At 41.5% G+C, this 15847-nt stretch overlaps 1 protein-coding gene across 1 annotated transcript in view; it reads right to left on the reverse strand.

Annotated features, from left to right (window-relative positions):
- Nucleotides 1-489: 489 nt before the first annotated feature.
- The window catches only part of PKP1 (plakophilin 1), a 48791-nt gene continuing 33433 nt past the window's right edge, over nucleotides 490-15847 (reverse strand). Inside the window, exons 7-14 of the mRNA XM_083508558.1 lie at nucleotides 12516-12630; nucleotides 12174-12329; nucleotides 11726-11902; nucleotides 11421-11574; nucleotides 10430-10616; nucleotides 5496-5580; nucleotides 4717-4820; nucleotides 490-3900 (exon numbers count right to left, since the gene is read on the reverse strand). Coding sequence (XP_083364684.1) covers nucleotides 4749-4820; nucleotides 5496-5580; nucleotides 10430-10616; nucleotides 11421-11574; nucleotides 11726-11902; nucleotides 12174-12329; nucleotides 12516-12630 — 946 coding nt within the window. The 3' untranslated portion in view covers nucleotides 490-3900; nucleotides 4717-4748. The remainder of the gene's footprint in view (nucleotides 3901-4716; nucleotides 4821-5495; nucleotides 5581-10429; nucleotides 10617-11420; nucleotides 11575-11725; nucleotides 11903-12173; nucleotides 12330-12515; nucleotides 12631-15847) is intronic.

Consider the following 15847-nt stretch of genomic DNA (forward strand, 5'->3'; position numbering starts at 1 on the left):
CCCAATACTCTTTTACCTTTTCACATGCCCATGTTCTTCCATGTTTTTGAATTAGTCCAACTCTAAGAATATCCACTGTCCTTAAGAAAACAGTCTTTTTTTTTTGAGCTGATCCACAAGCCTGGGAGTCCCAGAATAACCATCCTCCTTAAGGAGTTCATGTTGCTGAAATACACCACTGGCTTGTGAGAATGTATTTATGTGCTGATGGAGAAGCAGGATAGATAGCAGCTCCTAGAAATGCAGTGCTGTGATCTATAGTGAGACTGAGGCATGTCCTCACCTACCACCATAGTCATCCTGCTTCTGTCTTTCATTAAAGCTGCACAAAGCTGATGGCGCATAATAGGAAATATGTTTTGAGATCTTTAGAAGAAAGGACAGTCTTCCACTAACTGCAGAATGAAGAAAACTGAATTATTCGTAAGTTGCTTTATTTATCAATATATTTGGTGGCAGAAAGAAGCAAAGTAAGCACAATAGCCAAGGTGAAAAGTTAAAAGATCTCCCAACTCTTTATTGATTTCAGATGTTCCAATGAAGCAAATACACATACAGTACAGGAAAAAACAAAGTTGACATGGGATTCTTGTACATATATATTACAGAATACTTTGTATAGCTGGGTTAGTGATATGGGTGGTAATAAAAGGTAGTAAATTAATACAACCGAGGAGTAAGCTTGCAAAAGTTCATTTCTTCTAGTTGTGCCCATGAGCCTTCTGAAATGATGCATTGGACATCCAAGACATCCTTTGACTAGCATTTTAGAATGCATAAAACAAAGCAAGCCCTAATAAGGAAAGCACTTTTTGCTATCTTGAGGTCATAACAGGTTCTAGCATTTATTTACGTGACTCACATCCTATGCAAACACCAGCCTGTTGCATCTTGCTTCTCATGTGGCAGGGCCAAAAGAAATGTTCAGCCCATCCTCGCAGATAATATTCTATCCATCCATTCCATGCTAGCAAATGATATATACACTGGAGCCATTTCTCTCTGGATAATAAGTTAGGAGAAGAGGGCTGATCAGGGATCAGGAGCCATTGTAGGGCATTTGACATTACTGCTCATGTAGATCTTTTCAAGATCAATTTGCCTTGCTAAACAGCATAACAATACCAGTGGTAAGGGTTCTCTTACTACATGCCAAACATTGACAAAACTGGTTTATGGAGGGCAAATGCAGATGACAGGTAGTTCTTGATTATCTGATAACTGACTAGTTGTGCCAAAGCCTTCTATTAACTCATTGATAATCATTCTGCTAATCATTCTGTTTACAAATCTGGTGTATGTGTAGACACACACTTTATGCTTACATATATGAACACTATTAAGACTATTAGTAGCTTGTCGTTATAAAATATCAAATGTTAAAAATGTAGTTCATGACCAGGTCTGGCATCACCACACAGCAATTCTTGGGACCTGACTCTGGTAGGGCCCACTAATGAATGTGACCTGTGCCTGCCCCCTCATCTACCCCCCCCCCCAGCAGCCAGGACTCTAAATCAACACTGGGCACCACTTTTACATTTCCCACAATACCATGGAGTGATGCAACATAGGCATTGTGGGAAATTAAACATCAGCATCATGTCCCTGTAAGTTAGGAGGGAGCTGATTTTGCTGAGGGTCCTCTGAAAACTTGGAACCAGTCAAACTGATGAAGATGAGATAAAGCACATGTAATCCAGAAACCTACTGCCGATACATTTGATTGGTACATTCAAAGGTAAATTGCAACGCTGTTCATTTCTACAGTTCCTGGCCATGTGCAACCTTCCTGTCTGCCCATTCTCTTTCCTAGTTTCTTTCTCCTCTTAGATTCCTCCCTCTCCTCTCAGCTCCACTCCTCTCAACTCTCTCCATTATTCTGTACCACTCCTTGTCCCAGTCCTCCTTTCCAAGACTTCACTTCTTCCCTAGGTCTGTGCTCTCTCAGCTGCCTGATGGCTCCTTTTCCCCTGCACGTCATTCTACAATGTGCAGGAGAGTCCCCCGTCCTCTGGAGAGTTCCCCACCTGGAGACTGCAGATATCTGCAGGGAGAAGGAGGGAACAGGAAACTTTCCCGCCCTCAACTTCTTTGAATTAACTTATCTTTGTCGTTTATTTGGAATGACACAGCAACTTGCTTTCATAAATGTACTTTTATCACTGAATAACGATGCACCATTTGCCCAAGCTAAAGCTCCTCTACAAAATGCCATAACCACCCCAGGAGTATTACAACACACCACTGAAAAATGTACAAAAACCTATGACAGGATGCCTCTGAGGTGTGAAGACTGAAATGGTAGTTGAAAAGCATAGGGCAAATCCATTTTAGATCCAGCAGAAACTGCTTGAACATATTTCTTTTTAAAAAAATAATGAAAACCACCACCCCTTTCCTCCCAAGCTTCTAAAATGGTCTGACAAGAAACAGTTCAATTTCATAGCTACTTGTTAAACACTGTAATTTCATTTTGGTTCCTACTCATGAGCCTTGGGAGAAGGCTCTGGGTACAAAGTGAAGTCAGAAGACTTCTGCTCTCACAATGGAGCGTTTCCCTTTCCTTTTCTCTTCACCCCCAATCCAATTCTATGTCCTCCCCCGCATCTTCAGAATCTACTTCAGAGGGTTGGAAGACCCTGTGAAGGGGGCTTGGGGGCCCACAGGGCAGAGAAGAGGAGAGGAAAGTTCCATTGGGTGAGAGGAAATTGTTTGTGCTACTGAGTGAACATGACAGGAATTCTCAAAGAGTAGATCACATCTATTTTTCTTTTTTCTGAGTATATATCGGCAGACTTGTTCAGCTGACGGATTTATGAAATAGCAAGAATCCGACTTTGGTAAAGCAAATATTTTTGAAAAGCCACATAGAAGCTTGTAGTAGATTATATCCTTAGTAAGACCTTGGGGGTCTTCCACACAATCCATTACTTATATATAGTATAAAAATAAAGTTTTCAAAAACTATCAAGAATCAATTCAGGAGAAATTTATCTGACATGAATTTGCTTCTTGGGATTTGGAAACTAAGTGACCTATAGGGAGAAAAATGCTTAGCCATAAAATGGAATACGAAAGCAGAACTGGTGCCCACACCCTCACCCCCCCCCAAAAAAAAGATGAATGCAGAAGAAACTCTGTGATGTCAGTAAAGTGTAGGGAGAAATAATTTCAGCAATCTAAAACAGGAGCTCTATACTAATTATCTATGTAGAATGACCACTGACACAGAAAGAAACACATAAGGTATTAGTAATTTTACATAATTTGTTGAAAATGAGGAATAAAAAGGACTTAAAGCACTATCCTGTGCATGGTTATTAAGAAGGAAGCCACACTATGTTCAATGGGGCTGACTCCCAACCCTTTAGGTTGTGCAATCCTGTGCACATTTTCATGGGAGTAATCCCCAGTGAACTCAGTTTTCCAAATAAACAAACATTGAATTGCACTGTTAGACAACTGAATGGCACCCAAATGCCTTTGGTGACATTGGAATTCCACTTCTCCCACCCTATATACGTACACCCACTAAATATATACATACATAGGTGCTACCTCCTTAAAAGTTTCCTAACATAGCATCAGTTGGTAGGTAGGTGTCTAACTTATTCATTGTACCTCTCGAAATTGTAAGCCCCCGTTTGTTTGTTTTTAAAAATACTAACAATTGACATCAAGTACCATTAACCTCCAGCCTCCCAGCCTATCCCCAGAAAAAATGAAAGAAATATTTAAAACAGCCATTAGAACATTTTAAGATATGCCAGGCAATACAGCTTTTGTACCTAGTTTTACAAGTGTCTTGAAATCTGGCAACATTCTCTCTGTGTGTATGTTAATGTCCAAACAATTTCTTGACGGCAGAGGCCTCTAGGCAGAAAAGAGTCACAAAGTCTGAAAGAAAAAGAAAAAGACTGCAGAATTAGTCATTTCCAAGTGTCCCCTATGTACATATTGAGAAATGCCCCCGTGCGCCTTTAATGCGCAGTTGTACCTGTGGAATACATAACACACATAGGAGTCAAATCCTAGGGGCTTCAGCCCCACCATAAAGTATTTGAGGGGACCATGCCCCCACAAAGTTGATTCCCATTCAAATGGTGTGTCTGCACTGTGCAGGGTGAGGCTTATCTCTGGGGCCCCACAATATTTTATTCAACTTGGCACCCCTGATAGGACACGACTCAACCGAGTCTTCTTCCTGCTGCTCCTCTGTTGAGCCATGAGTTCATAGCTGCACACAGATCACAGTGCGCTCAGAATGGGAGGGTGCTATATGCTCCCTAAATAATCCGTCACTTCTCCCTCTTCGTCCCAGTTCTTAAGGCAGCAACTTAACCCACTGATAACCCCGTGGAAGTACAACCTTTTTTGGGATTGGGAGATAAGAGGTTTCCCTTGAGTCCTGTACCCAGCAGTGGAGGATGTGGTGGCCTGAGAGTGTTCCCCGGTCATCCAGTTGGTTGTATTGCTGCTGCTTACCTGCTGTGGGGGAGGGCAATGGTGAAGTTGGCATGGTGCAAACAAACCAGCGGAGCCAATTCAGTCCTTCTACCAGTTTATTTGCGCCACGCCGACCTGGCCATCAACTCACATCTCTCCCTCTACCTCCCAGCAGTGATATGACTGACCAGTCCTGCATATTGAGGCTAATCTAGATGTGACTAAGGTTTTTCCCTCCAGCTTTGAAAGTCTGATTCAGTTGTTTACCTGTAAGCCAAACATGCAGCAAAGGTATCTTCTTAGAACCTTGAAGAAAGGGTCCTGAGAGTGCTTCCTGTTAAGGATCCCATCATATTTCTATCATATCCTTGCTGCAGAATGGAAGGTTGTAGATCACATAAAGATAAATCAGATGAAGAACCATTATGTTATGAGGAGTCAGATGTTTTGATATAAGCATGAGAGAAGTCAAATTCAGGCAAATGTCTGGATGCACTCACAAATTATATATGTTGCACATGTAAAACTCTCTAAGGCACGAGAGTGGTTTCAACTGAAGATTTCTAGCAACCTCACTTAATAACTCATATATAAATGCAAAAACATTTTGCAAAGCTTCTGAATTTTTTGCTTCTGTGTCCACAATTAGTCGACGTGTATCTTTCTGTTCTTTTCTTTTTAATTGTCATCCATCAGCAGACCAGAGGAGCAAAACTAGCAAAGCACTAGAAAATGCATTGCATTTTTTTTAAAAAAAAATATGTCACAGTATATATTATTTATATTGAAGATCTGAAAAGGTAATTCCTTTTCATCCAGAAGAGATGCCTCTAAAACAATTCTGTATACAAAAAATGAAACAAAATGACAGCCATGCTTTCCAAAACAGTTTAGCATCACAACTTTTTGTTAAAAAAACACTGTTTCTATGATCTTAGGAGACATTCACCACAGGGCTAGCCACACCTTTTATTATGTGAGTGGGGCTGTCCAAGTGCCATGCTGTTTTATGAGAAACAGTGAAAAAGACCACATTATTCTCTTACCTGTTTTAGTACAGTTTGGAGCTCCCTGTTTGACCATAGGTCAGACAACAGCATCCGAGCAGCTTCAGCTGCTTTTGGATAAGATCTACGGAAAAGAAAGAAGGCAAATGAGCTTTCCAGAAAAAGATGGATGACAACAACTTTCTTGCTGTTCTGCTGGCAGGTAAAGACTTTCTTGTTCCAACAGGCCTTTGGAAATTGACTAGTTTTCATTGTAATTATTGTTGTGTTTTAAACAGATTTTATATAGGTATATATAAAATATATAGGTATTTATAGGTAAAATATATAGGTGTGTGTGTGTGTGTGTGTGTGTGTGTGTGTGTGTGTGTATATATATATATATATATATATATATATATATATATATATGTTTTCGTAGATTTTCACGGGTACAGGAATGCAGGTTTTGGTGTCCTCGGGTGTCTTCCCGTGTAAAAGTTGGGGTGTCTAGGCGACGTTTCGACGAGGTCTCACTCGTCATCTTCAGGCTGGTGCTTTCGGCTTCTTGTTACTGGAACAGAGCGGGATCTCAGTGTTTGAGTTCCTATAAATACTGTAGAGGGGTGTGGTGTATTGCCTCAAAAGTTCTGGGCAGAGGGGAAGTTCCCAGGCTAGTGTTCTTTTCTTCTTTTGTTCCTTAATTACTTGAGGGATATCTTGAGTGATTTCTTGAGTGATATTCTGAGTACCACTTAGGTGGGTCATTAGGTGTGGATTAGTTGCTAAAGCCTTCGTGTCTTGACCTCTTGAATTTGTGAAGAGTTTTTCTGGGAAGATGGCTGTACTGCACTTAGTTGAGCTTTGGCTTGGCTTCGTGTATAGGGGCGAGCTGTGGTTTTGTGCCCTGTGCCAGCCAGATCTGTGTAGGGATTGCAGGGGGACACACACACCAACAAACTCCACAAACTAGAGAGACGCCAGAAGCCCAGCCACCCTCCACAACAACCCATGAAACAAACAGTACATAACATATCAGACAGGATCCTCACCTCAACTGAAACCAAAGTACTCTCCAAAGGTTTCAACTTTGCAGTTACCCCGAGACGCATCCCCACGGAAAACATCATATGCGGAGTCGAAGCTAGCCTAACCAAAATCAACCCAGATGAAGCCAATAAAATCAGACTTGAAGTCACCAACATCCTCTGCTCCAGCAAACCACCCAGAAGCAATTTACACAAAGAAGAACAGAAAGCACTCACCAACCTGAGGAAAGACAACAACATAATCATTCTCCCAGCAGACAAAGGTAATGCCACTGTTGTGATGAACACATCGGACTACCAAGCAAAACTATCAAATCTACTCCAAGACCCTACCTACCAACCTATAAAAACAGATCCCACCACCTATCTGGAAAAAACCACCAAATCCAAAATAAAAGCCTCTCCTATCAGTGAAGAAATCCAGCTAAGAATCATCCCCAGAGAAAAATCATCCAGATGCCCCAAACTCTACGGCCTCCCCAAGATACACAAAGAAGGAACACCACTCAGACCAATAGTCAGCTCCATAGGCTCACCTCTACAAAATCTCGCTAAATTTCTCGCTAAGCAACTTCAGCCCTATGCAGAATCCATCTCTTCACACGTTACAAACTCCTTCCAGTTCATAGAAACAATAAAGAAGCAAAACCTACATCCCGATGACCTACTTGTGAGCTTCGATGTTGTATCTCTCTTCACACAAGTGCCCATTAATGAAGCCTTGACAGCCATTCAAAACAAATACAATCCCCCCGAATACATCCTGGACCTGACCAACCACTGCCTAACCAACACGTACTTCATCCACAATGGACAAAGATACAAACAGATAGAAGGAGCACCTATGGGATCACCCCTCTCACCGGTCATCGCAAATCTGTACATGGAACACTTTGAAACCAATGCTTTAGACAAGTCAGAACACAAACCCAAACTTTGGCTCAGATATGTTGACGACACCTTTGTAATTTGGCCACACGGGAAAGAAAAACTAGATAGCTTCCTCACACATCTCAACAGCCTACACCCCAAAATACAATTCACTATGGAAATAGAAGCCAACAACCAGCTTCCCTTCCTTGACGTCCTAATCTACAAAAAACCTGATGGCTCCCTAGGACACACTATCTACCGGAAAAAAACACACACCAACCGCTACTTACATGCTCAATCACACCACCACCCTGCACAAATAAACTCCGTAGCCAAGACCCTCATCTCCAGAACCAAACGCCTGGCTGACAAAGACCACTTGACAACTGAGTTACAGAATCTCTCAAATGTGTTAATCGCCAATGGATACCAGCAAAACAGGGTTAAGAAGCTAATCCAAAAAGAAACACCCCCCAAAAACCAAGACACGGAAGAAAACAATGGCATGGCCCTCCTTCCTTATATCAAGGGCACTACAGATAAAATTAGCAAAATCCTCCATAAACACAATATCAAAACAGCCTTTTGCACCAACCAAAAAATAGCCAATATCCTCAGAAACCCCAAAGATAAAATCCAGTTGGAAAACCAAGGGGTCTATGAAATACCCTGCAAAGTCTGCCCAGCCACGTACATTGGACAAACAAACAGACGAATAAATGCACGTATCGCAGAACACAAGAATGCCGTCAAAAAAGAAGAAAAATCTTCCTCTCTTTTCCAACACATGAAAGAAACAGGACACGAAATTAATTTTGCAGATTCCAAATTGCTCTTTAACATGGAACATCACCACAAGAGAATAATCATGGAAGCCATCGAGATAGAGAAACACCCTCACAACATGAACAAGCGTGATGACACGTCCCGCCTGCCAGACATCTGGAAATTAGCCCTCCCCACAAAAACCGACACCAGATCCAGAGGCACACAGAACGCCACCACCAATCAACCACACCAGACCCAAACCCAGACCCTCTCCACAGATAAATTACAGACACCATCCAGTAACCAAACCATAGTGGCACCTCCGGATGCTGCACCCCCCTGCAATCCCTACACAGATCTGGCTGGCACAGGGCACAAAACCACAGCTCGCCCCTATACACGAAGCCAAGCCAAAGCTCAACTAAGTGCAGTACAGCCATCTTCCCAGAAAAACTCTTCACAAATTCAAGAGGTCAAGACACGAAGGCTTTAGCAACTAATCCACACCTAATGACCCACCTAAGTGGTACTCAGAATATCACTCAAGAAATCACTCAAGATATCCCTCAAGTAATTAAGGAACAAAAGAAGAAAAGAACACTAGCCTGGGAACTTCCCCTCTGCCCAGAACTTTTGAGGCAATACACCACACCCCTCTACAGTATTTATAGGAACTCAAACACTGAGATCCCGCTCTGTTCCAGTAACAAGAAGCCGAAAGCACCAGCCTGAAGATGACGAGTGAGACCTCGTCGAAACGTCGCCTAGACACCCCAACTTTTACACGGGAAGACACCCGAGGACACCAAAACCTGCATATATATATATATATATATATATATATATATATATATATAAATGGCCTCGGTCTAGTGTACATGAAGGAGTGTCTCCACCCCCATCATTCCACCCAGACACTGAGGTCCAGTGCCAAAGGCCTTCTGGTGGTTCCCTCGCTGCAAGAAGCCAAGTTACAGGGAACCAGGCAGAGAGCCTTCTGGGTAGTGGCACCCACTCTGTGGAACGCCCTTCCATCCGATGTCAAAGAGAAAAACAACTACCAGACTGTTAGAAGACATCTGAAGGCAGCTCTGTTTAGGGAAGCTTTTAATGTTTGACAGACTATTGTATTTTAATATTTTGTTGGAAGATGCCCAGATGGGTGGGGTATAAATAATAAATTGTTGTTATTATTATTATTATTATTATTATTATTATTATTATTATTATTATTATTATTATTAAGTAATTTAGTGGGCCTTTGGGGATGAATTCAAACCACTGGAGAGTTACAGCATCTGCTGAGGTTGTAGAGACTGATATGGGAAAGACATGTTTGATGTGCTGTTGCAGGTGTACTATGGCATTTCTTCTTTCTGTACTCCTCCCTCTGGCTCATCCATGTGGTGCTAAATCTTGGTTTAGTGTTACATGCAAATCTTCAGAATGTTGTTTACAAAATAAGCTACAATAGCCAAAGTTTAAAATGCCATTCAGTGGACAGCAGCCACCACCAACCCCATTCCATGGTATTAATGAGTCTCTAGGTATGCCAGGTTCAAAGTTAAGGGCAGCGCTGAGGAGCTTTACAAAGCCCATCATCTCTGACTTTTGGCCATGCTGGCTGGGCCTGATGGAAATTGGGATCAAATAACAACAAGAGGGCCACAGGTTTCCCATCAGTGGTTTAGGAAAACAAACTCGGTATCTGAAACTCACGCTAACCACAGCTTTTAAAAATGCTTATGGTGGTGTCAGTGTTCTGGAATAAATAAATTAGAAATGGAAAAGTTCTAAGCTGCACATATATATGATATGCAAAATAAAAAAGTTCCTTCCAGTAGCACCTTAAAGACCAACTAAGTTAGTTCTTGGTATGAGCTTTCGTGTGCATGCACACTTCTTCAGATACACTGAAACAGAAGTTGCCAGATCCTTCTATATAGTGAGAAGGTGGGGAGGGGTATTACTCAGAAGGGTGGTGGGAATGGGTGATTGGCAGATAGCTGAGATGAGCCTGTTGACGACTCTTAACGACTGCAATAGGTCTTACAGGAAAAGGCAAGGGGTGAGAAGGTGGAAAATGGCTTAGTCATGTATAATGAGATAAGAATCCAATGTCTTTGTTCAGACCAGGTCTCTCCATGGTTTTAAGGTGCTACTGGAAGGAACTTTTTTATTTTGACTATGGCAGACCAACACGGCTACCTATCTGTAACTGGAACTATGATATGCAAAGAAAGGGATATACTCAAATCATGGTTCAAATCTCTCATATGCCCACTTTTCGTCACCATTACTCACCCATTACGGCATAGGCCTACAACATTATTTATCAAGCTGCCTGTCAGGTAGGGCTTGGCCATTTGTGGGTTGGACATGATTAGGTTCCTCAGTGTGTAGCAAGCAGATGTCATAATGTCCCCATAGTTGCTGGAACCTGGAGCCTGGAGGGCCAGGAGACGGGTCACATCTGGGAGCACCTGATTAGCTGAAGGGCAGAAACAGATCACCATTAAATACAACTCAAAAAAGCTATTGAGTTGTCTAAAACTCAAAAGGGTTACTGAAACTAAATAAGCATTACTCAATAAGGTCTACAATCGGGCATAAGGGGAATATTAGTCACCCTTGGGAGTTGTAGCAACAGATCCCACTTTTGGTAAAAAGCAAAATTATCAGGTGGGAAGAGCCACAGCAGATCAGCTTCAGGTAGTGATGAAGTTCATGTAGCTGTGACTGTGGGTACCAAGCCTAACCTAACACACCTGCCCCCCACAAACCCCAACCAACAGCATTTTACATGAGAGAGATAGCATCATCTGGAGGGTAAATAATTATTTGCTCTTTCTCAGTTGCTTTTTAGATCATTAGATAGACCTGCTGCTCTTGAACAAACATGAAAGCACAAAACTGATGAGAACAGAAAAATATTGAACCAGCTTCTCACCAATGAACACTTTACAGTGGCACCTCTGGTTACATACGCTTCAGATTACATACGCTTCAGGTTACAGACTCCGCTAACCCAGAAATAGTACCTCAGGTTAAGAACTTCAGGATGGAGGCCCCATTAGCTAAAGTGGTGCTTCAGGTTAAGAACAGTTTCAGGTTAAGAATGGACCTCCAGAACAAATTAAGTACTTAACCTGAGGTACCACTGTATTGTGATAGAAGAGATTTAAACACTCTGATCATTTAGCAGAGTGGGACTTTGGAAAAGAAATGGCATATATGAAGAAAAGCGTGTGAATGTAAAGAAAGGAAAATAGGTAGAATACAAAATGGTGCCTACCCATTGTTTTGTGTAGAATAGGGTGTCGAGACATATTGCTCAGCAAGGATGTTCCAGAGCGAACTACTTCAGCATTATTGGACTGCAGAAGGCGTGCTATACGGGGCAAACCTTTCTCCTTTAGACCAATCAACTGGCTCATTGCATTTGACATCTAGAAAAAATAAATAATTAGGCATTTCTTATTTCTAGAGTTTTGGGGTGGTAGCCAGCATACATCATACACAGAGTGTCAACTATCATCAGTTAACAAAGTGCTTTTCCAGATGTCTAACCAGATGTGGAAGGCAAAATAAGGCATTTACCAGTCCTCTGCTTGCAGTCAGATTTTGCAGGGCTCCAGCACAAGCTTCCAGAGTAGCATCTTTCTTGCTCTGGTCCATCAGAGACAGATATGTGCGGATGGCATCTGAATGGTACAACCAGCTGGACCCTCTGGGTTTATAGTCCTCTTCAGGAAGAGGTAGGTCATAGTCATCATACTAAGGGTAAATAAGAATAATTAAAATATCTACGAAGTTGAAGTTTTACAAAAGAACCCCCCCTTTTTAACCCATGTTTTGCAAAAGAACCCCATTTTACTTATTTATTACACAAAACTAATATTAAACTGTTTTTGAATATTGCATTTTTGAATTGATGAAACCCACCCTGGGACTTTATAGTGAAAGGCGGGCGGGAAATTGAAATAACCATCATCCAATGTTGCCTTTAACACAAGGCAATGATGTAGCTCTATGCACCAAATCTCACCTCCAGCTTTCCACCTCTGTTGTTGAAGCAGCCAGTCAGGGTTTTGTCTGTGTAACTGTTCCTGGCCATGTGGTTGAGCTGCGTGTATTTATTAGGCACCTCAGCGTCAAGGCGGTAGGACAGATTGTGCAGGATACAGATGCAGTTCTCCACAGACTAAAACAAAGAAAACGAGATAACCAGTCACTTCTCTCAGTTGTCAGTGCATAAATACTTTACAGAGGGCAGGATTCTTTAAAAAAAGACATTGCTGTAAAAATAATTCTGGGTTTACAATTCTGGCAATGTTAACAAGAGTTATATCAGCTGATGAACAAACATTACTCTACGTCTGACTTGTACCTTGTCATCTGGCCGGTTGGCAGCCACACAGTTCTGAGAATAAGCCATTACAGAGTCAATCAGTCCAGGGTGGTTCCTCATGGTTTGACGTCCAACATCTGCAGAACTCAGGTTCCTACAGGGAAGAGACATTTTATAAATCAAAGGGAGAAGTAATCAGATCAGTCAGGCACCTCAGTTACTCTTGTCCTGTGCTCACCAATCTCTCTCTAGTTCTCTTTGGATTATGGCTAATGTGGTATGTACACTGCTTCCAAAACCAGTGGTGGGAGCACACTGAGTGCAAAGTAAAAGGGAGTGTGTACACAGCCAGGGTTTCTAATAATGCATTTAGTATTGGGTCTAGCTTGGTCCCAAAAGCTGCATATGCCGAGAGAAACAGGGTGCTTTAATATTAGCTGATTTTAATCATTTAAATAACTATTCAAAAATAATGTTTTTAAGAGGGTGAATATAATATCTGAAAGCTCATTAATCCAAGTACATTAATCTTGGTTTTCAAACGCCTTGGTACTCAAACACCTTGGTTTTCAATCACCAAAAACCCAGAAGTAAGTGTTCTGGTTTTCGAACGTTTTTCAGAAGCCGAACATCCGATGCGGCTGTTGGCTATTGTTTCTGGGACACCTGCACCAATCAGAAGCTGCACCTTGGTTTTCGAACATTTTGAAAGTCAAACAGATTTCTGGAATGGTTTAAGTTTGGCGCTTTCGTTTTTGGCATTTATTTTGTGTTTTTGTTTTTGAGGCTTTTTCGGTTAATTTGTTTTTGTGACTGTGTGGAACCCAGTTCAGCTACTGATTGATTGATTGACTGATTGTGTGTGTGACTAAGGAAATGGATAAAAGCCCCCCATCCAAACAATGACTATCATCAGTGCAGGTAAGAATTTTTTTAAAAATTTTTATCATCTACAATACTGTCTTATTTATTTTATAGTACAGTACATTGATTCTTGCTTTCATTTTATGGATCAATGGTCTCATGTTATAATTGCCGTTTTAGGGGTTGTTTTTAAAAGTCTGGAACGGATTAATCTGTTTTGCATTACTTTCTATGGGAAAGCGCGCCTTGGTTTTGGAATGCTTTGGTTTTGGAACGGACTTCCGGAACGGATTAAGTTTGAAAACCAAGGTACCACTGTAATTTAACAATTCTGGTTGGTTTTCCAGGGGTTGCAAGGAAGTCTGAGAACTTTCCCCTTTCGATAGCTCAAACTCATCTCCTTTTGCTCAGCTACACTACCATAAAGTCTGATGCTTGCCAAGTTTCATAACACAACTATTAAGACGAAACAATCTTTCAAAATGTTTGAGGGCAAATGCAAATATTTTGTTTGATCAAAGGAAATAGTGCTGTTTGGATGGTTATAGCTAATGTCTTCAAGACACTGGTTTTTCTCACATGAGGCTTACTTCACAATATTGTGTCAAGATGCTGAGATTTTTTTTAACAGAGACCATTTCTGATACACAAACAAGCTCTAACTAGTTTTAAGATCACTATGGAGCTATTTTTACTGTTTTCCCTTCAGACTCCCAAAGGTTGAAGAATGCTTCCATTTTGCACTGAGACACCGGTTCTGAGAGATCTGCATTGGCTCCCAGTACATTTCCGAGCACAATTCAAAGTGTTGGTGCTGACCTTTAAAGCCCTGAACGGCCTCGGTCCTGCATACCTAAAGGAGCGTCTCCACCCCCATCGTTCAGCCCGGAGACTGAGATCCAGTGCCGAGGGCCTTCTGGCTGTTCCCTCTTTGCAAGAAGTGAGGTTACAGGGAACCAGACAGAGGGCCTTCTCGGTAGTGGCGCCCACCCTGTGGAACACCCTCCCTTCAGATGTGAAGGAAATAAGTAGCTATCCTGTTTTTAAAAGACATCTGAAGGCAGCCCTGTTCAGGGAAATTTTTAATATTTAACGCTGCATTGTTTTTAATACTTGATTGGGAGCTGCCCAGAGTGGCTGGGGAAACTCAGCCAGATGGCCGGGGTATAAATAATAAATTGTTGTTGTTGTTGTTGTTGTTGTTGTTGTAGTAGTAGTAGTAGTAAGGGAGCTCTCTCTCCATTATCTATCTAAGCAAGAATGGAAATAATCTAGTATTGTACAGTGAGTTTACAAGCTGCTTATATCAGCTTGTTAGACCCCTGGACCAAGAAAGCTGCAGTCACTGATGCAGTTCATCTTTTTCATTCCAGCAAACAATGGTACTTTTAGTCCATGTGTGTGCTTGAGGTGTGAACTGCTGCTGCTCAATCCCCTAAGGGTGAACTTCTAATTGTGTAACTGTTCCATTGGCTTATTCAGTGATTCTCATACGCTGGCAGTCGAGCATTGCTGGAGATCAGTAAGAGAAACTGCAAGTCAGGACTAATACATTCATGCCAAGGAGTTTGATAGCTTTTCCTAAGCATGAATAAAACTACTGCTTGCCAACTAAGAGGCTTCCTACAGTTTAAAAGGGGTGGTTGTAGAGGACTAGGGAATCTAATGAAGAAAACCAATATGGAGGGCAATTCAAAGGAAAGTCATTGCCAGAGGCAGTCGTTAAAATTCGATGAGGAGCAAGCAGAAGGTTCGTGTGTTTTTTAACATGCAGGTGAAGAACGTTTGGTCAGAGTACCAGCACACACCTGGCACCTGCGCCTCCAGTCTTTATGCATACAACAAAAATACATCTCGATGACTGCAATGAGAATGGTTGAGAAGCTTCATTTTGTGCGGAATCGGACAGTGCTTGATGCAAACTTCACTGTCTGTCAATTTAAAGGCTGGCACTTAACCTTTTAACCTTTACAACCCGAAATAGCTTTGTGCTCAAACTACCACACCTCACATGCTTCTCAGTAATACTGGGAATCTGCATCTACTGGGCCTGAAATCTCTGAGTCCAGTCCCTCTATAGCTCTATTTTCATTCTGGTTTGTTACTAGAATAGGGAACCAAAATCAGCGAATCAATGACCTTCTCGAAATACCACTTTCATTGGAATTTTGGCTTACAATTCCAAGTCTTTTTCAGACATGGAGCTCTACAATGGATTGCTCTACCCAGCATGGTATGCCTGGTATATATTGAATTTTAAGTGACAAGCAAAAAACCTTTCAATTCACCCAAGCTTTTAAATATTTCTTTTATCTTAAATTTTTAAACTTCAAATCCCACTGCTGGAATGTGAAATGCTTGCAACATTCTAGTGACTTTTGGGGTTGTCCCAAATGTAGACAATTTCCGAGAGTTTATTGTTGACCAATACGGCTATTCTTTGTTTCTTAAATTTTTTAAACTCTTGGACTCTTAATTGCACTTTCAAACATTATTTGTTTTGTTGC

This window comes from Podarcis liolepis (genome assembly GCF_965112155.1).
Source record: "Podarcis liolepis genome assembly, chromosome: 6".
NCBI classification, from domain to species: domain Eukaryota; kingdom Metazoa; phylum Chordata; class Lepidosauria; order Squamata; family Lacertidae; genus Podarcis; species Podarcis liolepis.